Source organism: Esox lucius, chromosome 7, assembly GCF_011004845.1.
Source record: "Esox lucius isolate fEsoLuc1 chromosome 7, fEsoLuc1.pri, whole genome shotgun sequence".
NCBI lineage: Eukaryota > Metazoa > Chordata > Actinopteri > Esociformes > Esocidae > Esox > Esox lucius.
Window position 1 is genome coordinate 5881481 of NC_047575.1, and position 24533 is coordinate 5906013.

Here is a 24533-nt window from a genome sequence, read left to right on the forward strand (position 1 = left end):
CATCTTCTTTGTGAAATGCATATGACACAAAATATACTTTTTATTGTCCAGTTCCAACACATTGATGGCTTCATGATTCATGATGTAGCTAGTGTGAAATAGTATGTACAGTGGATATAAAAAGTCTACAAACCCCTGTGAAAATGCCAGGTTTTTGTGATGTAAAAGAATGAGACAAAGATAAATCATGTCAGAACTTATTCCACTTTTAATGTGACCTATAATGTGAACAATTCAATTGAAAAACAAACAAATGAAAAATAAAAACCTTAAAATAACCTGGTTGCATAAGTGTGCACACCCTCTTTTAACTGGATGTGGCTGTGTTGAGAATTAACCAATCAAATTCAAACTCATGTTAAATAGAAAATCATTACACACCTGCCATCATTCAAAGTGACTCTGATTAATCACAAATACATTTCAGCTGTTCTAGTAGGGTTTTCCTGACATTTTCTTAGTTACATCTCAGAGCAAAAGGCATGGTCTGCTGAGAGCTTCCAAAGCATCAGAGGGATCTCATTGTTGGAAGATATCAGTCAGGAGAAGGGTACTAAATAATTTCCAAAGCATTTGATACACCATGGAACACAGTGAAGACAACAACATTAAAGGAACTGCAGGAATTTCTGGCAAGTACTGGCTGTGTGCTACATGTGACAACAATTTCCTGTATTCTTTATATGAATGGGCTATGGGGTAGGGTGGCAAGATGGAAGCTTTTTCTTACAAAGAAAAACATCCAAGCCTGGCTGAAGTTAGCAAAAACAAACATCAAGTCCCCCAAAAGTATGTGGGAAAATGTGTTATGTTCTGATGAAACCAAGGTCGAACTTTTTGGTCATAATTCCAAAATGTATGTTTGGTGCAAAAACAACACTGCACATCTCCCAAATAACGCCATACCCACTGAAAATGTACTGAAAAGACAAGTGACACATATGCTAAGTAACTTAAAGGTAATGTAAACACATACATATATGATTGTTTAAAAGTGCAGTGCTGATCTTAATTGGATAAAGACAACAGAACAGCATCATTGCACTGCAAAATAAGTTTAGAGGGGCCTACAGTGAACATATACAACTGCAGTGTGTGTGTGTGTGTGTGTGGAATATGGGCCAATGCTCTTTAAGCAAAGCCTTTTAACTCCATATTTCGTCTGTCAATAAAGTATAAATGTGATGAGTACCACCGGAAGAACTCCTCCACACTTTCGGATCACATGGTCCTTTTACATCTGTCAAAAACAAAACACTGCATTTATACACCGCCCAAAGAAATTAGGGGAACACTTAAATCATACATCTGGTCTCGATAAACTAAATCTATTAAAGATTGAAATCTTCACTAATTTGTTGAGAACTAAATATTGTAACAACAGTCAATGGAAACCAACATCACCAACTGAGGGCTGGATTCAAACTTACACCTAGATAAAATTAAACAATTGAAATCATAGGCTGTTCCAACTTGCGTGAATTTCATCATGGCAACTCATAATGTGACTCAGTAGTGTGTATGGCCCCCACGTGCCTGTATGCACTCCTGACAATGTCTAGATATGCTCCTGGTGAGACAGCGGATAATGTCCTGGGGGATCTCCTCCCAGACCTGGATCAGGGCATCAGTGAGCTCCTGGACAGTCTGTGGCGCTAGTTGGCGGTGTCGGATGCACAGATACATAATGTTCCAGAGGTTCTCAATTGGATTCAGGTCTGGGGAACGTGAGGGCCAGTCAATGACATCAATGCCTTCATCATCCAGGGACAGCCTACACACTCTGGCCACATGAGGCCGGGCATTGTCCTGCACCAGGAGGAACCCAGGGCACACTGCACCTGCGTAAGATCTGACGATGGGTCTGAGGTTTTCATCCCGATACCTAACAGCAGTCAGGGTACCATTGGCTAGAATGTCGAGGTCTGTGCGACCCTCCAAGGATATGCCTCTCCAGACCTGGCCAAACCAGTCATGCTGGTTGATGTTGCAGGCAGCATAACGTTCACCATGGTGTCTCCAGACTTTCATGTCTGTCACATGCTCTGTGTGAACCTGCTCTCAATTGTGAAGAGGACGGGCTGCCAATGGTGGATCTGCCAATTCTGGTGTTCTCTGGCAAATGCCAATTGAGGTGCATGGTGCTGGGCTGTGAGCACAGGTCCCATTATACTACATGCACAGCAGTAGCCCACTGGAGGTCATTTTGAAGGGCAACTTGTTTTAGATTGGCTTTCTGCATGTTCCAGACACGCTTCCGATTCAGATCACAGGTACTGGAGATTGCCAGACATTAAGTATTTGCTGATACAGAACAAAATGTATGATTCCTTCAAAGATGGCTAGTCTTTCAGGTCTTTTTACAGCAAAGGACCCCAAAACATCACATTGATTTTTGATGTGCCAATACTATGGATAGAATAGAATGTACTTTGTTTTGCCATGGGTGGTTTTAGGTGAGAACAGTTTAGGATTGCAAGATACACTATTGGTTAAAAGTGTTGGAACACTATTTTCTTTTTTTTTTTTTTATTCACACAAATGAATGTCTTTATTTACTCTGAAATTAAAGCATAGAACAAAAACAATTGTAGACAAAAAGAAATCATAGAATTTTGTTTAACAAAACTTTTTCTATCCATCAAAGTAGCCACATTTTCAAAATGTAACAGCCAAACACATTTGTGGCATTGTCTCTACAATGGAAATTAATTATTGTTTTGAAAGTTCTTCCCAACACTGCTGCAGAAGTTCCCACAAATGGGTTGCACTTGTCGGTTGCTTTGCTTTCACCCTTATGGCCAGATAATCCCAAACCAGCACAATGGGGTTTTAGTCTGGAGACTGCACTGGCCATTCCATGTTTTAGAGCTTACTGTCTTTTCTTCTAAGGTATTTCTGACATAGCCTGGAGGTATGTTTCGTGTCTTTATCTTGCAGTAGGATGATCTCCTAAACAACTAGGCATACACCAGAGGGTATTGCATGGCGCTGCAAAATGCCATGGTAGCAGTGTTAGTTCAGGGTGCCACTCTGTGCAAGTAGCCAACTCTGAATCCAGCAAAACAGCCCCAGACCATCAGGCCTCCTCATCCATGTTTGACAGTTGGGGTCACACTGAGAAACCCATGCTTGATGAACCAAACAAATTAGATTTCATTTTGAGTCATGAAGACCTTCCAGTCTTCAAAACTTTTGACCAGAGGTGTAGGTATGTGGATTCTACTTGTACACTGATAAATAATAATCTCCATCCAGACCATTGCCAGCTAGGAAATGTCCAAATAGTGGAGTATCCCAAGTTAATTACAATTTTTATACCAGACCACACATTCCACTCCCACTCCCTTAAGATAAGAGTTTGAGAAAAAAAGTATTTCATCAGAAGTTTAATGAAATATGTACAACTAATCTTAATGAAGCACTGCATTTCACATTCAACACAAAAATTGTTCCTCTTCCAAAGCCCCATTCTAGCAATATGGGACAATCACACACTGACTTGTCAATTACAATAAAAATCTCTACGTCTGGTCAAAGCCCTACTATCTACATTCTGATTTCTAAACACATTCTCTGGGTTAGAGTAACCAGATTTGTTAATTGCTATGATTAGGAGAAACCTGATTGGTTGATGAAGGGACGTCAAGGCCAACCCAATCAATCAATTATCGGGTGGTGGGGGGTTGCCTGAACTGATTAGTCTGCCATGAGTTATTTTATATTTACAAAGAAAAAGAGTCATCAAAAAGAGTTCTCTCTATCCCTCTATCATCTTCCTTTGTCTTCTGCCTCAGTTACCAATTCAGAGAGATGTGCTGGAGCAAAAAGGAACACTCCTCTTCTATCAGGGCAAATGAAAAAAACTCAAGCACCATGATATGAAGGACTGCTGGTGAGGTGACTGGCTCAGTGATTAAATCCCAAATAAACCCCTAAGCACTAAGAACTTTCGGGTATCTAAGGTATTTCATTTGTAACTCAACTCTATATGGAGTGTATGCATCAGTAACAAATAATTTTCAGTAACAGAAACAGTTATCTCAGTGTCAGTAATTTTTAACTAGGGATCAAACCAGAAGGGCAAAGCATGCTGATGTCATTGCTGAGACTTCTGGAAGCACAGTGAAAGCACATTCGTGGTTGGTTACGCTTTCTTTGGATAAGGGTTAGTAGGTCTGGTGCTCATGGCTCTTCCCAGGTGCTGCCAGAGAATTACTTCAGAGGGGATGTCTTCATGGGGATCATTATCCTGGACTCCATGTGCTGGATCAGAGGAACTAGCAGAGGGGAGGATAGAAGACATCACTACACATTTAGGGCTTCATACATACATACATGAAGGGCCAGTAAAGGGCACTCTTCCCACTGGTCTAAACATCAAATCCCAACCCTCCAGGGCAGTGGAGGGTTACATTACCTTGCTTGGGACATTAGAAGGGTGTCCTGAAACCAGTCACTAAAGATCCCATGGCACTAACTATAAATAGTGGTGTTAAACACAGTGTAAAACCATCCCAGCTTTCAGTTGGCTAATTATTTCCCTCCTGCCTCCTCAACAAAATAATAATATTAAAATGACTATGACAACTAATGTAAATCATAGGATAGGAGCATCAGCTAAATGACTGCAATATAAACATGGATGGATGGACCCAACTGACCTGTGTAATAGACCACCTCATCCCAGCCGTCATGACGCCAAGCTGCGTTCCTGGTTTCTTCTCTCGACTGCAGGTCCTTGTAGGCTACAGCAGACAGAAAGCATTCAGTTCCACTGAGAAATACCCTGCTGTACAGATATAGCCAGGTTTTGTTAATGCTAGATTTGTTTCAGGCTTGTTGAGTACATAGAAATGTTGAATAAACCATGCAAAACTGAAATTGTTTTCCAGCTACATATCATGGTGGTATTTGATACAGCAGCAGCAATCTGCGATATTCATAGACAAATTGTAATTATGGCAGGCATGGGCATGTTAATAACCTTTTAATCTACTTGAGTAGACAAGAATGTCACTATAGTGTGTTGTATGATGATATGAGAGTCCACCCTTTCAAAATAAAATGCATTATTATTTCCTTACTATTCGCTATTGCAGAGATTATTTTACGCTGTCCTCTGCCTATGCTGTCTGCTTAGCTTAACATTTTCCAAGCCTTTCTCTTAATACATCACCACCAAGTTAAGAAACAGGTTTGATTTATGTTTGACACATGGCTAGATATGTCCACGTTTCTGCTTTTGTAAGAGACAATCACTCCCCCATTTCTGACCAGAAATTTGAAATTAAATTACCTGCAGTAATAAGTCAGTAACAAGCAACCAATATTTAAAAATTGCTAAATTAAAAAGGGTATGCACCACAAAATCTGCAATTTTAATGAACATAATCAACATTTCAACTACAGCCAGTGTAATTAGTATCACCCATGTATGAAAAATCTATAGAACTGCTGTCAGCAGTTATATAGCCCTCTCCATGAACTGCCACCATAACGTGGTGGAGGGGTTTGAGTACCCGAGTGACCCTAGGAGCTATGTTGTCTGGGGCTATATGCCCCTGGTAGGGTCTCCCAAGGCAAACAGGTCCTGGGCGACGGGTCAGACTAAGAGCGGTTCAAATACCCTTTGAGGACCGTGACGTCGCCCGGTATGGCGCAGCCGGGGCCCCACCCGGGAGCCAGGCCCGGGATTGGGGCTCGTATGCGAGCGCCTGGTGGCCGGGCCTTTCCCCATGGGGTCCGGCCGGGCTCAGCCCGAAGGAGCGACGTGGGGCCGCCTTCCTGTGGGCTCACCACCTGCAGGAGAGACCATAAGGGGCCGGTGCGTAGAGGATCGGGCGGCAGTCGAAGGCGGGGGCCTCGACAACCCGATCCCAGGACACGGAAACTAGTTCTAGGGACATGGAACGTGTCAGGGAAATTTCTTTATACAATGTATTCTCACTTATTAAAGGACTGAGTCCCATTGTTTAGATAGGTAGAGGAGGATCTGGTGGGGGATCTGGTATTTGCATAGGGGGCATCATTGACTGGTATCAGCTGATGAAAGGGTTACTCTTTATCTCCTTATCTGTATAACTCATCAGGGCATCTATTGTCTGTTCGGGTTCGGTTGGAACTCTTGAATTGAAGAAGGTATTTATGGGAGGAAGGAGAGCTATCCTTTGTGTGATGTTTAGGTTATACTGGAACAAAGGGAATCTGTCCTGTTGAGCTGGAATGTGCAGGATTTGTCACACCCCTCTTCTGTCCTTAAATACTGTCGATTGACTGTTTTTATTTAGAGACTATTCACTGTTACTTTGTAACCTGCGTACTCTCTCCTTGCAAGTATATTAAAGCTGTTTATTGTGCAATTGATTTCTCCTGTCTTACCTACCATTTACATAGAACTGTTTTGAACTTTAGAAATTGCCATCACAAACGTCACCTCGCTGGCGGGGAAGGAGCCTGAGATTGTGCGTAAGGTTGAGAGGTTCCGACTAGAGCTAGACGGGATCACCTCTACACACGGCTTGGGCTCTGGAACCACACTCCTTGAGAGGAGTCACCACCTGGTGGTGAGTTGGATTCGATGGCGGGGGAGGAAGCTGGACAGACTCGGCAGACCTAAGCGTACTGTAAGGGTCTGCTGGGAACGTCTGGCCGAGTCTCCTGTCAGAGAGATCTTTAACTTCCACCTCCGGCAGAGCTTCGACTGGATCCCGAGGGAGGCTGGAGATATTGAGTTCAAGTGGACCATGTTCTCCACCGCCATTGTCGAAGCGGCCGCTCTGAGCTGTGGCCGTAAGGTCTCCGGTGCCTGTTGAGGCGGCAATCCCCGAACCCGGTGGTGGACACCGGAAGTAAGGGATGCCGTCAAGCTGAAGGAGTAGTCCTATCAGGCCTGGTTGGCTTGTGGGACTCCTGAGGCAGCTGATGGGTACCGGCAGGCCAAGCGGATTTCAGCCCGGGTGGTTGTGGAGTCAAAAACTCGGGCCTGGGAGGAGTTCGGTGAGGCCATGGAGAATGACTATCGGCTGGCCTCGAAGAGATTCTGGCAAACCGTCCGGCGCCTCAGGAGAGGGAAACAGTGCCCTACCAATGCTGTTTACAGTGGAGGTGGGCAGCTGTTGACCTCAACTGGGGATGTCGTCGGGCGGTGGAAGGAGTACTTCAAGGATCTCCTCAATCCCGCCGTCACGTCTTCCATTGAGGAAGCAGAGGATGAGGGTTCAGGGGTGGACTCGTCCATCACCCGGGCTGAAGTCACTGAGGTAGTCAAGAAACTCCTCGGTGGCAAGGCACCGGGGGTGGATGAGATCCGCCCTGAGTACCTCAAGTCTCTGGATGTTGTGGGGCTGTCTTGGTTGACACGCCTCTGCAGCATCGCGTGGCGGTCGGGGACAGTGCCTCTGGGATGGCAGACCGGGGTGGTGGTCCCTCTTTTTAAGAAGGGGGACCGGAGGGTGTGTTCCAACTACAGGAGGATCACACTTCTCAGCCTCCTCGGGAAAGTCTATGCCAGGGTACTGGAGAGGAGAATACGGCCGATAGTAGAACCTCGGATTCAGGAGGAACAGTGTGGTTTTCGTCCGGGCCGTGGAACACTGGACCAGCTCTATACCCTCTATAGGGTGCTGGAGGGTTCATGGGAGTTTGCCCAACCATTCCACATGCGAGGGACTGTGTCCCTCGCGGCATCCTTTGGAGGGTGCTTCGGGAGTATGGGGTCCTGGGTCCTTTGCTAAGGGCTGTCAGGTCCCTGTACGACCAAAGCAGGAGCTTGGTTCGCATTGCCGGCAGTAAGTCAGACTTGTTCCCAGTGCGTGTTGGACTCCGGCAGGGCTGCCCTTTGTCACCGGTTCTGTTCGTAATTTTTATGGACAGAATTTCTAGGCGCAGCCAGGGGCCGGAGGGTGTCAGGTTTGGGGACCACACAATTTCGTCTCTGCTCTTTGCGGATGATGTTGTCATGTTGGCCCCCTCAAACCAGGACCTTCAGTATGCACTGGGACGGTTTGCAGCCGAGTGTGAAGCGGTGGGGATGAGAATCACTACCTCCAAATCCGAGGCCATGGTCCTCAGTCGGAAAAGGGTGGCTTGCCCACTTCAGGTTGGTGGAGAGTGCCTGCCTCAAGTGGATGAGTTTAAGTATCTAGGGGTCTTGTTCACGAGTGGGGGAAGGATGGAACGGGAGATTGACAGACGGATTGGTGCAGCTTCTGCAGTAATGCGGTCGATGTATCGATCTGTCGTGGTGAAGAAAGAGCTGAGCCGCAAGGCGAAGCTCTCGATTTACCAGTCAATCTACGTCCCTACTCTCACCTATGATCATGAGCTTTGGGTCATGACCAAAAGGACAAGATCTTGGATACAGGCGGCCGAAATGAGCTTTCTCCGCAGGATGGCTGGGCGATCCCTTAGAGATAGGGTGAGAAACTCGGTCACCCGGGAGGAGCTCAGAGTAGAGCCGCTGTTCCTCCACATCGAGAGGGGTCAGGTGAGGTGGCTTGGGCATCTGTTCCGGATGCCTCCTGGACGCCTTCCCGGGAAGGTGTTCCGGCCCGTCCCACCGGGAGGAGACCCCGGGGAAGACCTAGGACACGCTGGAGGGACTATGTCTCCCGGGTGGCCTGGGAACGCCTTGGTGTCCCCCCGGAAGAGCTGGAGGAAGTGTCTAGGGAGAGGGAAGTCTGGGCATCTCTGCTTAGACTGCTGCCCCCGCGACCCGGCCGCGGATAAGCGGAAGAAGATGGATGGATGGATGGATGGATGCTGTCAGCATAGCCTTATTGGACTTGAAGGGGCACTGTGTAGAATCCTGCCTCTAAATAATAACACGACTTGTCTCCTCCTCCTCCTCATCCCTTGTTAAATCAGGGTGGTATAGGGTGGGACGGATAATACCGCGAGTGTCTATAACGAGATTACAAGTCAATGCAAACTGATAGATTGACCAGCGAGAAAGTTTCAATGGGGAATTTCAGTCACCCTTATAAATTGAGTAGAAAAATTTATAAAAATGTTCCACCCAAATTTGAATGTGTACAGCCTATTACTTGTCATTCTCCATTTCAGAAAGCCACATATCAGACAGCTAGCTTCACCTCAACAGGATATGGCACCTCTGATTTGGCTCAGTTTGTTCCGGCACATATTTTGCCCAGTTTTGTCAGAAGCAAGGAAGCCCAGGGAAAAACATTATCATATTTATCATATTTTCTTACCCCAGAGATGATGTACCATGTAGAGGCTGCCAATCTGAGAGAAGAACCCTCCCACCGCCTCACTGTTCTGCTGTCGGAACTCTATGGCCCGAGCCCTGCAGAACACACATTGGTTACACGGCAAACAGCAGCCAGTCAAACAGCCTTATGACCAAAGTTGTTTCTCCTGTGCTGAATTGAATGATTACAAAAGAGTACAGGGGGAATACTGATGATCAGGGGCATCACCAGACCTGGGCTTTCGGGGTTCTAGCCCCAGAGGCTTTTTGGTCAGCTCGGAGTGTTTTGCGAGCCGGACATGTTGCCATGTAAAGCGCGGCACAACGGGAGTGCTTCTTTTCAATTGCACAGGGTTTTATGACATTTCAGAGGAGCCCATGATGACATTCATTTTGTCCATCAGTACCAATTTCATCAAACATATTGTATATTCAGTCTCTGAACTGGACTGTGTTCACTTGATTATTCCCTCATCCATTTTGAGTCTTGCTTAAGAAGTCCTGCAACAGACGTGCATGTCAGAGGTAACGTACAGGTGTCAATTACATGATATAAAGAACCAAGTTCTTTACCAGTGTCTAGGAAAAAGTTACACTTAAATGAAACACTAAAAATAATGAAAAAGCAGCCATACCAGTAGTTTCCCCACTCAATCATAGTTCCAGGCTTAAAGAAAAGAAAATAATAAGTATTAAACAGCAGCCAGTGAAGAGAAAGAGAATGAGAAAAACCTCAAAATATAATCACACCAGGAATTACATTCTGTTTTACTCCCTTCATACAGAAATATTTTTTTGAAAAATTCCTTCATTTAAATATACAGGTGCTGGTCATATAATTAGAATATCATCAAAAAGTTGATTTATTTCAGTAATTCCATTCAAAAAGTGAAACTTGTATAATGTATACATTCATTCCACACAGACTGATATATTTCAAGTGTTTATTTCTTTTAATTTTGATGATTATAACTGACAACTAATGAAAACCCCAAATTCAATATCTCAGAAAATTTGAATATTGTGAAAAGGTTCAATATTGAAGACACCTGGTGCCACACTCTAATCAGCTAATTAACCCAAAACACCTGCAAAGGCCTTTAAATGGTCTCTCAGTCTAGTTCTGTAGGTTACACAATCATGGGGAAGACTGCTGACTTGACAGCTGTCCAAAAGACGACCATTGACACCTTGCACAAGGAGGGCAAGACACAAAAGGTCATAGCTGAAGAGGCTGGCTGTTCACAGAGCTCTGTGTCCAAGCACATTAATAGAGAGGTGAAGGGAAGGAAAAGATGTGGTAGAAAGAAGTGTACAAGCAATAGGGATAACCGCACCCTGGAGAGGATTGTGAAACAAAACCCATTCAAAAATGTGGGGGAGATTCACAAAGAGTGGACTGCAGCTGGAGTCAGTGCTTCAAGAACCACCACGCACAGACGTATGCAAGACATGGGTTTCAGCTGTCGCATTCCTTGTGTCAATCCACTCACACAGCATCAGAAGCGTCTCACCTGGGCTAAAGACAAAAAGGACTGGTCCAAAGTTATGTTCTCTGATGAAAGTAAATTTAGCATTTCCTTTGGAAATCAAGGTCCCAGAGTCTGGAGGAAGAGAGGAGAGGCACAGAATCCACGTTGCTTGAAGTCCAGTGTAAAGTGTCCACAGGCAATGATGGTTTGGGGTGCCATGTCATCTGCTGGTGTTGGTCCACTGTGTTTTCTGAGGTCCAAGGTCAACGCAGCCGTCTACCAGGAAGTTTTAGAGCACTTCATGCTTCCTGCTGCTGATCAACTTTATGGAGATGCAGATTTCATTTTCCGACAGGACTTGGCATCTGCACACAGTGCCAAAGCTACCAGTACCTGGTTGAAGGACCATGGTATCCGTTTTCTTAATTGGCCAGCAAACTCGCCTGACCTTAACCCTATAGAAAATCTATGGGGTATAGTGAAGAGGAAGATGAGATACGCCAGACCCAACAATGCAGAAGAGCTGAAGGCACCTGAGCAGTGCCACAGACTGATTGACTCCATGCCACGCCGCATTTCTGCAATAATTCAGGCAAAAGGAGCCCCAACTAAGTATTGAGTGCTGTACATGCTTATACTTTTCATTTCATACTTTGCAGTTGGCCAACATTTCTAAAAATTATTTTTTTGTATTGGTCTTAAGTAATATTCAAATTTGTCAGTTGTCAGTTATAATCATCAAATTAAAAGAAATAAACACTCGAAATATATCAGTCTGTGTGGAATGAATGTATACATTATACAAGTTTCACTTTATGAATGGAATTACTGAAATAAATCAACTTTTTGAAGATATTCTAATTATATGACCAGCACCTGTATACAGCTCCGGAAAAAAAGAGACTGAACAAAATTATAAACGCAACATTTTTGTTTTTGCCCCCATTTATGATGGGCTGGACTCAAAGATCTAATACTTTCTCTATGTACACAAAAGGTATATTTCTCTCAAATATTGTTCACAAATCTGTCTAAATCTGTGTTAGTGAGCACTTCTCCTTTGCCGAGATAATCCATCCACCTCACAGGTGTGGCACATCAAGATGATGATTAGACAGCTTGATTATTGCACAGGTGTGCCTTAGGCTGGCCACAATAAAAGGCCACTCTAAAATGTGCAGTTCCATCACACAGCATAATGCCACAGATGTCGCAAATTATGAGGGAGTGTGCAATTGGCATGCTGACTGCAGGGATGTTCACCAGAGCTGTTGCCCATGAATTGAATGTTTATTTCTCTACCATAAGGCGTTTCAGAGAATTTGTCAGTACATCCAACCAGCCTCACAACCGCAGACCACGTGTAACCACACCAGCCCAGGACCTCCACATCCAGCATCTTCACCTCCAAGATCGTCTGAGACAAGCCAACTGGACAGCTGCTGCAACAATCGGTTAGCATAACCAAAGAATTCCTGCACAAACTGTCAGAAACCATCTCAGGGAAGCTCATCTGCATGCTCGTCGTCCTCATCGGGGTCTTGACCTGACTGCAGTTTGTCTTCATAACCGACTTGAGTGGGCAAATGCTCACATTCGATGGCGTCTGGCACTTTGGAGAGGTGTTCTTTTCACGGATGAATCCTGGTTTTCACTGTACAGGGCAGATGGCAGACAGCGTGTATGGCGTTGTGTGGCTGAGCGGTTTGCTGATGTCAACGTTGTGGATCGAGTGGCCCATGGTGGCGGTGGGGTTATGGTATGGGCAGGCGTGTGTTATGGACAACGAACACAGGTGCATTTTATTGATGGCATTTTGAATGCACAGAGATACCGTGACGAGATCCTGAGGCACATTCATCACCTCATTTTACATGATAATGCAGGGCCCCATGTTGCACGGATCCGTACACAATTCCTGGAAGCTGAAAACATCCCAGTTCTTGCATGGCCAGCATACTCACCGGACATGTCACCCATTGAGAATGTTGGGATGCTCTGGATCGGCGTATACGACAGTGTGTTCCAGGTCCTGCCAATATCCAGCAACTTCGCTCAGCCATTGAAGAGGAGTTGACCAACATTCCACAGGCCCCAATCAACAACCAGATCAAGTCTATGAGAAGGAGATTGCACTGCCTGAGGCAAATGGTGGTCACACCAGATACTGACTGGTTTTCAGACCCCCCCCAATACAGTGAAACTGCACCTGGCCTTTTATTGTTGCCAGCCTAAGGCACACCTGTGCAATAATCTTGCTGTCTAATCAGCATCTTGATATGCCACACCTGTGAGGTGGATGGATTATCTAGGCAACTGCAAATTGAACGCTTCTGTTCCTCACTCAAAACGTACATTTTTTCCAGAGCTGTATTTTAGAGAGAGAGACAGACAGACAGGTAAAGAAGTCAGTCTAACCCGGAGTTGGTATGAGCGGAGCTCATAGATGTTGGGTCCTGGGCGGGGAGTAGGCTCATTCCAGAAGCTGAACTCAAGCAGCAGCTGGTTACGACGAGATAGTAACATCTTCCCCCGCTCGTTCCTGTACTCTAGAAACAACTAGAAAACCACATGAAATGGTTAAAGACCTGGAAAGGGAATGCACTCACAAATCTGATAGTAAAAATATTACGTTTTTTTTCGATATGTACAGTGGCTTTGAAAAGACTCCCCATTTTGTTGTGTTATAAACTGAATCTAAAGTGTAGACCGACACACATCTGTATATATACAGATCCCATACAGGTCCCATACTTCACTGTCATGTCCGAGCAAAAACCAAGCCATGAAGTCCAAGCAACTTCCTGTAAACCTCTGAGATAGAATTGTGTCAAGGCTTAAATCTGGGGAAGCGTATACAAAAATTGCTAAAGAACTGAAAGTTCCCAGGAGCACAGTGGGCTCCATCATTGGGAACACCTCCATTGGGGGCTCCTCCTAGAGCTGGCCATTAGCCAAATTAAGTAACCAGACTTGAAGGGACAAGAAGGTGACCTAGAAGACAATGGCCACTAACAGCTTCAGTGTTTCTCTGCAGAGATGGTGTACCACTTAGCACCTAGCTAATACCATCCATACACTAGTGGTGGGAGCATCAAGCTATTGAGATTAGGGCTGTCACGATATCAGATTTTCACTATACGATTATCGTGGCCAAAATAATTCACAATAACGATATTATTGCGATAACTATAGAAAATGTTAAGATAAAATTATAGCAATACTAATTCAAATTCATCTTCAACTTTGTTTATTTTGTGTTTTGTCTCTTTTTTTACAAATGAATTACACTCAAAATACAAGTGTACGGTGGTGGAGAAAGAGTCTAACCCAACTGTACAAATAAAAAAATAAAAGCATGCAAAAAGAACAATTACACTAAATGAACAGTGAAAAGGCAACCAGATGAACTGATAAACAAAAGATCCACAATGGCTAACACCAAGAAGAGGTTTTGGAAAAATCCAGACTCGTACTTACAAGCACATGCATAATTTGTCTATTGCTGTCATGAATAAGCTGGGAGGAGTTCATGCTTTCTTCAAAACCAAGAGGTGTTTTTGGCAAAATAGGCTACAAAAACGCCGCGTCTTTCTGGGTCTGTCCCAGGAGTTTGTGGAGTGATACAATGTCTTTTCTGCCTAGTGAATACGATAATATCATGTGTATTATTAACATTTCATTTTTGAAATATCACTGTTATCATCAATACTGGCATATCACGACACCCCTAATTGAGATGCTTCTTGGCGGCAGGTGCTGGGACAGGGAGACTTGCCAGGGTTAAGAGAAGGATGAACGGAGCAAATTTACAGTGAGGTCTTTGAAGATTACCTAATCCACAGTGCACAAGAAATCATACTTCCAGTAAGACGACCCAAAACACAGCCAAGACAACACTGGAGTGGCTATGGAACCAATCTGACTTAACATTACAGAAATCATAATTAGCTATATTTGTCAGCTGGCTTTTGTACTAACCTTATTCTGCATGAGTTTGTTCATGGCCTCTGTCAGGGCTGGGTAGCCTCCCCGATATCTCCACAGGTGAACTGGGGCACAGGATGGGAGGGGACAGCGTGTGTGTGTGTGTGGTTAGGGTTAGTTCGGGTTAGGGTAGGGTAAGCATACCTATTATGGTCAACAACAACAACAACAACAAAAACTTTCTGGCATTTTTAAAAGATACTGCTAATAAAAATTTAAACAGAGTGAAGATAAAATGTAAGATTAATCTCTCTAAAGTTTAATGAATTTAATGGCAAAACAAATATACACTAATAGTCATCATATCATTGAAAAATTCTAAACATTAACAAACTGAACAATGGTTTTATAGAAATTCATATTAAAGCCTATGTACAACTTTATATCTTTTGGTGGTCTTGTTCCAATTAGTTCTTAATTGTCCTGGTTGGAATTCACCTCAAATTACACAGTGGAGTTGATGAATCTGTACACTACAGAGACAAACAGTAAGAACTCACAAACTATCTTAACACCAAAATAAATTGGAAAATCAGCAGTTATCAAACACGCTCACAAGACTGCTTAGTCTCAGGGCATGTTTACATTAAGCTAAATTTTTCAAAAGTTGAGAGTAGAGACGCTAGATTATTTTGCTGTGTAAACTAGCAGATACTGATAGCTTGAGACGCCCCTTCTGAGGTAGCGTGCCCCACATTTTTGATAGAACCATGTCTGGAGTTTTGCAAGTGTGAAGAAAATTGTCGGTACTGTATGAACTTTCTGTGAAGTGTACAGGCATAATGCATGATTTTCCCACTTTTTCATAACCGTTTTAATACTATGTTTTTTTTCTTACGTTTTATTTGCTGTAAAACAGGGCTCGGCTGTAAAAGGGACCTAGTTCTCAGTCTAACTATCTGTACAAATATAGGTTAAATAAATGAAAAGACACTGCATGCTGTAGCAGCAAAGCTCATTGTATTTTTCTACTAGCAAACTTTTATAATAAGCCTTCAATTCATGCATTGGCTCCACACCATCCTATCAGCCAATCAGGGCTGTGCATGTAAATTACTTCACATTTATTTTCTAGGAGGCAGAGGAAAGTGAAATATATTTCTTTAATTCAGATTTTCATTAAATAAATCACACAGGAACACAGTAAATATTTTTTAAAAGTAACTACAAAGACTGTCCTTGTGCATGCATACGTACCTGCCTGGTCCTGTTCTCCATACCATGTGTTCCAGGTGCCAATCAGCTCACAGGGGTAGTGAGCGTCAGTGTTGATTGAGGGCAGAACCTCCTCACTGAGGATATACAACAAAAGAAACACTTTGAAATAATAATAATATTAATCGTAAATAATCCTAAAGAATCTTTGTAATTACTAGATCACAGCCCCAATGTCCAGTGCCATGTGTATCTTACCAAAGTGAGTTGTAAGCATCCAGGCACTCGGGCTTGACGTTGTGAACTGGCGGAGAGAAACATTGTTGGGATTCTGGCAGTGGTCTGGGGAACTAATCTGGTACCCTTTAACCAACAGCCCTGTTTCCAAAAAAGTTGGGTCGCTTTGCAAAATGTATAGAAAAGCAGAATGCACTGATGTGCAAATCATGTAAACCCTATATTCAATAGAAAATCGTACAAAGACAACATATCAAATTTTGAAACTGAGAAATGTTATTGTTTCTTGAAAAATATATATATACCCACATTGAATTTTATGCCAGCAACACATTCCAAAGCTGGGACAAGGGGAACAAAAGACTGGAAAAGTTAATGCAAAAAAAAATCTCACAGCTAATTAGGTTAATGGGCAAACCGGTCAGTAACATTATTGGGTATAAAAAGGGTATCCCAGAGAGGATAAGTCTTTCAGAAGTAAAGATGGGGAGGGGTCCACCACTCTGTGAAAGACTGCACAGGCAAATAGTGAAACAATTTAAGAGTTTGGGGATCTCATCATCTACAGTACATAACATAAGAAATGTCTGTATTCAGGGGACAAGGCTGAAAACCGTTGCTGCATCCACCAATACTAGTTAAAACTCCATGGCAAAAACACCAGATATTAACAAGATCCAGAAATGAGGGTGGACTGAGCCAAATTAAAAAACATTTTTGTTGGGAATCATGGATGCCGTGTCCTCCGGGCTAAAGAGGAGAGGGACCCTCTGGCTTCTTATCAATGCACAGTTCAAAAGACTGCATCCATTATGGTATGGGGGTGCATTAGTAAACATGGCATGGGTAGCTTGCACATTGGTGAAGGCACTATTAATGCTGAACAATATATACAGGTTTTGAAGCAACATATGCTGCCATCCAGACCTCTTTGTCAGGGAAGGCCTTGCTTATTTAGCAAGACAATGCCAAACATTCTGCACTTATTACAACAGCATGGCTCTGTAGTAAAACTGTCTGGGTGCTAAACTGGCCAGCCTGCAGTCCAGACCGGTCACCTACTGAAATAATGTGCCGCATTATGAAACGAGAAAAATGACAAAGGACACAAAGAAATGTTGAGCAGTTGAAATAATTTATCAAGCAAGAATGGGAAAACATTACATTTTTTAAAACTACAGCAATTGGGCTCCTCCGTTCACAAACGCTTCCAGAGTATTGTTAAAAGAAGAGGTGAAGCAACACAATGGTAAACATGCCCCTGTCCCAACTTTTTTGAAACATGTTGCTGGCATCAAATTCAAAATGGTTAATGGATTTTTCCATAAACATTTCTCAGTTTCAACATTTGACATGTTGTCTTTGTACTATTTTCAATTAAATACAGGGATAAATTATTTGCACATCATTGCATTCAGTTTTTATGGAAACAGGGTTGTATATCACTCAGTGAATCTTGTGTTTTTGAAAACATACGGTACCCCACTGTTGCTTTTGTGCATGTGTTAACCTACACTGTATTTTGTAGAGATTGGTGTCTTCCTTCTTGGCCAGTAGTTGAGAGTGGGCATCCTTTCTGGGGTCGACTTTCCTTACAAATAGAGACTTGAACCAGCTGTCCTCACCGTTCCTATTATTGGATGCAGACAGACTCCTGGAAAAGAAACAGTGTTGAGACACACAGAACACTATAAGAGCAGGTGTTAACATGGTTTGATTCCAGCACAGTGCCAAAACTTAAATATACACCAATCAGCCATAACATTATGACCACATGCCTAAAAATGTGTAGGTCCCTCTTTTGCCGCCAAAACAGCCCTGACCCGTTGAGGCATGGACTCCACTAGACCTCTGAAGGTGTGCTGTGGTATCTGGCACCAAGATGTTAACAGCAGACCTTTTAAGTTGTAAGTGGGGTCCCCATGGATCGGACCTGTTTGTCCAGCACATCCCACATAAGCTCGATTGGATTGAGATCTGGAGAATTTGGAGGTCAAATCAACACCTTGAACTCGTTGTTGTGTTCCTCAATCCATTCCTGAACATTTTTAGCTATGTGGCAGGGTGCATTATCCTGCTGAAAGAGGCCAATGCCATCAGGGAATACCGTTGCCATGAAAGGGTGCACATGGTCTGCAACAATGCTCAAATAGGTGGCACGTGTCAAAGTAAAATTCACATGAATGGCAGGACCCACGTTTTCCAAGCACACACTGTGATGCCCAGTGTGTGCTGACACCATTCTATCAGTACCAGCATTAACTGTTTCAGCAATTTGAGCTACAGTAGCTCGTCTGTTGGATCGGACCACATGGGCAAGCCTTCACTCCTGTCGCCGGTTCACTGCTTTTCCTTCTTTGGACCACTTTTCATAGGTACTGACCAAGGCAGACCGAGAAAACCCCACAAGGGCTGCAGTTTTGGAGACTCTCTGACCCAGTCATCTAGCCATCACAAATTGGCCCTTGTCAAAGTCACTCAGATCCTTAAGCTTACCCATTTTTCCTGCTTCTAACACACCACTAACAGGTGCCATGATAGCGAGATTATCAGTGTTATTCACTTCACCTGTCAGTGGTCATAATGATATGGCTGATCGGTGTATGACAATATTATGTTGGCATTCACTACTGTACACCGCTCTGGATTTGAGGGTCTGCTCAATAACTTAAATGTTAATCAAGAATACACACACTAATACAATTTTCAAATATAATTCCACTGCAGTAACGTGACTAAAGAGGTATACATACATCTTTAGTCACATTACATACACACATGTAAACATGGAGGGGTTTATTGTTAATGGAAAAACAATAATAAAATACTGATGGGCTTATCTCTGGACATGGTAGTGTTGATCTATCAGATTAAATATGGATACCGTACCAGAGAACGATGGATGGCTATTAATGAATGGGTACATTTTGTTGTTTTAAGTTTTATTCCCTCAGCCAGATAGGTTTACTGATATAAGCAATATGTTGAAAGTGTAGGAAAATAAGAACATTTTGCCCAAAGCTTATTTCTATTAACCATGTTTAAGCTGACCTACGAAACAAAAAAATACACTTAATCAAGTCATATACATATCCAATCTCTTTTTCATTTTAGATAGTATTTTGTAATCTCATATAGTCTCATTAGCAAAGAACCACCCAAGCTTCATTCCATACCAAAGGATTTACAACTGAAGACTTAGCTACTGTATGACAAGCCTCCAAGCAAATACTGACAGACACCATACCCTTTGCATATTTCTTTTATGGACAATTCAGCTTTGAGACACCATAGATCAAGCGAGTTAAACAGAACGCTGTTTCACTTTTCCAATGCCATACAGGCCAAGGAAAAATAGTTCCGAAAATAATGAAAATGTATACACTCAATACTGTAAATCATTATTGGTATGAATATCTGCTAAATGACTTAAATGTAGAAACTGAATCCAAACTTGGATCCAAGATAAAAAGGCTATTCAATGTAAAATGTCTGGTAATCATAGACATACAGTTAAAGTTATGCAATAAGCAAAGAGACCCTTTTTTTCCAGTTAATTTCTATAGGGTTTACTGAGTAGTACCCCTTGTTATTGACCCAAAAAGATCCACAGGTAAGGCAGTACACAAGTAAACCCAATACAACTATTGAGACTCAAACAACCCCTTTGTGATCCATACAATTATGAAAGTACTGCTTTTTTGTTCAATTCATACAACATTAATATATATTATAGAGCAAACCTTCTGCCTTATTTAGTTCAATTTGGCAAGATAAAAAAAAATTATGAACCATTTTCAATTGCTCTGACTTATTGTCAAGGCAAAGCAGCCGCATTGTTTAAACTTTAAAAATTGATCCAATAAAGATAATCATTTCTAGTTTGTCATCTGTGAATGCTTGTGCACCACCATCCAGTCAATCGATATTTTGAAGTGGTCAATTTTCTTTACGCTTATAACTCATTGGCCAATTCCTGATTGGTTCAATCGAGTTGAACTACACCCATGACCAGAAATTACTTTTCGGTGGCAAATTAGGATAATTTGTGCAGCAGGTTAAGATAATTACCGTGGCAGTTTATGAAACGTATGTTACGGTTAGGTTAGGTGTTATCTTAACCTCGTAAAACACCAGGCTTCCATAAAGGCTGTGAGTGTAGTCGTCCTTAGATCCCGCCCATGCAACAAAAACAAATGACCAACACGCCTACATGGGCAAGTCTAATCTCTATCCTCTCCTAGTCTGGTAATCTGCTATGAACTATGTTCTAATTGGTCTCATTAGGAGGGATCAGCAAAACATTTTTTTTAATGTATTTTAAAATGATGAATGTCCAGTTCATGCCAATTTAATTCATTATTATTCACCTTTGCCATCACTACAGATTGGTCTACAAACTAATGTATTACACTACCGACTACACTAGCCTACCGACTGCAGTGCAGTTCCACGGGCAAGCTTCCTGCAAATTAAGTGTCATGACTCATGCGTTACACTGATTTGTAACGATGAAAGCAGTTAGCTTTATAAACGCTACAAAACACGCTGAAATGTATTTTGAAAACATTTGTATAAATCTTCTGGCAAAGAATACCCATATGTGAAAATGTACTGGTTTAGCATGTTAGCTAGCTGGTTGCCTACACAGGATTCACAACCACAAACGTCAACACAGCTAAATAGTTGGCTAGGCTAACAAAGTTGCCATTGGTAGGCACTGGAATGACACAAGCTTCTGTGGGAAGTGTGAAGAGTTTCTAACTTCTAAAAAATATAATGGAATGCAATTGCTTTTAACATGTACGTTGCTAATTCAAATATCCATCTAACCTGATTATATGTGTGACTTGTCCGTTCGTCCGGACACCATTTCTTGTCTGTTTCAGGCTGTTGCCCACATTCTGAAGGACGCGGGTCGCCATCTTTCCCTTAATGCTTCCAAGTATCATAACATGAAATTCGCCTTCTCCCCTAGATGGCGATAAAGCCACTTTCATTAATAATTTACCTGCCAAAATGGATTGAAAAAATGATCCCTGCTGTGGTATGTGAAATCATTAAGTTATCAGAAACATTTTAGATACTTAGTGGCCAGTTCAATGGGTACATCTCCAGGGGGAAATGTCCATCTGGTCTAAACACCTTGCCCAGTTTGTGCCATCTATCAAAAGGCCAATAAATGGTGTCCTGACAATGGTTACTAAAGATCCCATGGCTCTTACAATAGAATTGTTCATTTCTGGCCTTCATATCAACATGGCCACCTAATCATCCCTAGCTTGTAATTGTCTCATTCATCCCCTCTTTTCATTAACCAAAAATGTGTGTAAATAATAATGTAAGTCATATCTAAGAACATTAGATATGACTAAAATGTAAGCTGCCGTTCCATCTAAATACCATACTTATGTAAACTGAACCAGGATTTGTCTGTAATGTCTAGCACTTTTCAAGTTTAACGTTGCACTCTACATGGCTGCTGGGGCCACTTCTAGTTTTTAAATAAAATGGTTTAAATGGTTGTCTTTGGCAACAGTTCACCAGGAACACATACAGACCATTTGCACATTCAGAGATGCTGTTCCACAAACCTCTGTTGAACTGCACTGTTCTTTGGTATTTGTTATTTATTCAACCTGTTTGCACATGACAGGATGTTTTGTGGCATCAATGTATGTAAAACCTACAGGATGAGGTGAGTACAAGTAATGAAACAATCTGTGGGGGAACAATTGCAAAGCAAAAATGTTTTTCTATTTCAGTTGGATGATGCAATTAAGCTATATGGCATTAGATGTGATTATTACATTGCAACATGTATTAACACATCTGAATACATTTTACAATTTTACATTTAATCAATGACAAAAGATGATCAAATAATCAGTTAGAATTGGTGCATGTACAGTAAGGGATAGTCCTCTCCACCAAGCACTAAAAATGTTAGACATAGAAAAGGGGAAATAATCCCAATTAAATAACAAAGGGAAGTCAAGGTGCTGACACCCATAGCTCGGGTACCAGCCTGTTTAGCTAACATTCCACCCCTTTAATTATCATTGCCAAAAAGGCAATGAAATCTCCATGTACAATTTAGCATGAGAAAACTATGGCACTCCTGCTGTTGTTGGTAAGGCAGAGGTTTCACTAGAAAGGGTAGCAGTTGAAATGTTGAGTTTCTGTAGTTTCTCTGTTAGTGTCATCCCCTCTTGTTGTTCCAGACTGTCTGTAGACTCGGTTAGGGGCTCTAGAAACTCGTTTCCTGCCACCCTCTTCCCAGTCAGTGGGTCCACCACGTTGCCCACTTTGTAGACTATTTCTGCCAGTTCATGTTTTACATGCCTTGTCCTGCGCTCTGGCAGGGCCTTCAGAAGGACAATATCTCCCACAGTGCACTGCTGCAAAGCATCATGGGCGAAGTAGGTCTTCCTCTTGTTGTAGTACTGAAAAGGACAAAGGTTAAAATGACAAAATGTACAGTTAAACATCTACAGATGGGAGATGCTGCAGTGCATTGAACAAACCCCAATATGCTAAACAAGTAACTAACATAATTGATAAATTGGGTGTTTGCTAGTGTGTCCAAAGTCATTAGACTGTTTTGATTAGACTGTTTTGTAGTTTGCTTCCATGAGCAGTGGCCAGGAATGTATGAAATCCAATTGCTTTATGCTACCCATCAAAAATGGATTCCACAGCTTTACTCTTGAACCGCACGCTCTCACCTGTAGTAACCATATACAGTTGTCAATGCATTGTTCTTGCTTTGAACACACAATTGTCTGTAATTCCCGCCCATCAATTGTTTGCACCCACAGACAGGAATACAAGTAAAACATGTAAACAACACTCTTAAAAGACAGGATTTATTTGTTTATTGTTCCTTGCACAGCTCTGATCCAATATTTGGCTCTCTCTACCTGAGAGAGAATGGTCAAGACTTTGGTTTCCGCAGTTTTTCAGATCAGGCCTGTAAGGATGGACAAGCCCTCTCTGTATTTACCTTGAGCAAGTAGGGGTCCAGAACCAGCCTGGTGACTCTAACTTTGGCTGTCTTCTGCATCTTGGTCCCGATCACTTTGCCTATGACCCATTTGGCATGAACCGATGCCTGCTTCACAGACATCCTTTAAATAAGGCTTACAGGATCCTAGAATACACACATTAAAGAATGCAATAATAATCAATACTTTTATTGAACATGAAAACTGTAGTAAATCACACTTGATTGGAAAGCAACATGATTAATTTGCTAACGTACTAGCATTTTGATCATCTGATTTCGCGTTAGCATGTTCAAAAAATACACAAACAAAATATTAACCTAAAAACCGAAATAAACAGTAATGTTATTTTTATGTTATAATATAAAAAAACAAATCCACACCTACGTTATTAAGTAACTCAAATGAAGTTAACCCAAATGGAGGTCAGAAATGCATCAATGCGATTCGAAATGTCCCTATGCCTTCCTACTCTGTCTTGTTTTGATGACGTAACTACGGGGTACAAGAAGGACAACCATTTTACGTTTACGAAAAAAGAACTATTTTACGTTTGGTTGGATTTGGTTACCCACATTGCGTCGGTATTTCATTAGGCTATATAGTGATATTCACAGCCAGAGAAGTCTTTTTTTTTCTTGTTGTTTATCCAAATTCATAAAGGTTAGCGCTTAGAAAACACAAGTCTATTGAATGTTCATTAAGCAATGTGTAATGCTACATTTATAGCCAGTTGGAAGGTTGCATGCTACTACTATGGAAATCCATGTGAACTGTGCCAATCCTTTGGTTATGAATAAAACCTTAATTCCTTTAGGGAAGGGATGAATTTATTAATAGAGTCTGTGCACCAGCATAGTGACGAACTTCCACCTTTGTCTAGAAGTCGGTATTGCAGTTTCCGGTTTTCTTACTAATACTCATCCGCATTAGTAAACACCTAAACTCACAACAAGATGAGTGATGCTGTTGTACGGAGAAAAAAAAAAAAATATATAATGTACGTGACTCATTTAAGTTTCAAAAGGGCCATCATTTTAATGAGGAGAATGTCCTCTTTGTAATAAAATATGGCTTGCGCCATTCAATGACTTCAAACGCTAGACTAGAAATAGTCAGAAAAGGCGATTTTTTTATATACTTCCACGTAACGCAGTTTTAAGCGCAATCAATACCATATGGGACCAGGTGTTTACTTCCTATGCCAGTTGTTATTTTTCAGTTTCGTTGTGAAATGAGGTTACAGTAGTAAAATAAAAGAGGAGACCTGTTTTGGTGCTTTTTTGAGGCTATGGAATTTTAAGCTTCATTCAGGTTAGAAGAGGCTGAATGAAGTTTCGTTTCAATTCACTTGCTATGGGGACGCGCTAGCGTTCCAGCTCAGCCAGCGTTCTTTTGCCGTTTTTGAGGCTAGGTTGAATTTTTCTGCATTCTATTGTCCTGCCTAATAAAACAATAAAA

The 24533-nt window shown here is 42.1% G+C and overlaps 2 protein-coding genes across 5 annotated transcripts; both read right to left on the reverse strand.

Moving 5' to 3' along the window:
* Window positions 1-3379: 3379 nt before the first annotated feature.
* LOC105028784 (protein NipSnap homolog 2-like) lies at window positions 3380-21026 on the reverse strand. 2 transcript variants are annotated; one of them, NM_001304067.1, is given in 10 exon segments: window positions 3380-4280; window positions 4665-4748; window positions 9216-9310; window positions 9850-9881; window positions 13105-13245; window positions 14668-14738; window positions 15871-15965; window positions 16087-16132; window positions 17580-17719; window positions 20899-21017. In NM_001304067.1, coding segments are annotated over 10 exon segments (888 nt in total). In that variant the 3' UTR covers window positions 3380-4215.
* Window positions 21027-21677: 651 nt separating this feature from the next.
* mrps17 (mitochondrial ribosomal protein S17) lies at window positions 21678-23565 on the reverse strand. Of its 3 annotated transcripts, none has more exons than XM_010901764.4 (3): window positions 23456-23565; window positions 23072-23218; window positions 21678-22511 (listed from the first exon to the last, which is right to left on the reverse strand). In XM_010901764.4, exons 2-3 carry the CDS (start codon window positions 23192-23194, stop codon window positions 22176-22178), a joined length of 459 nt encoding a protein of 152 aa, XP_010900066.1. In that variant the 5' UTR covers window positions 23195-23218; window positions 23456-23565; the 3' UTR covers window positions 21678-22175.
* Between the last annotated feature and the right edge of the window lie 968 nt (window positions 23566-24533).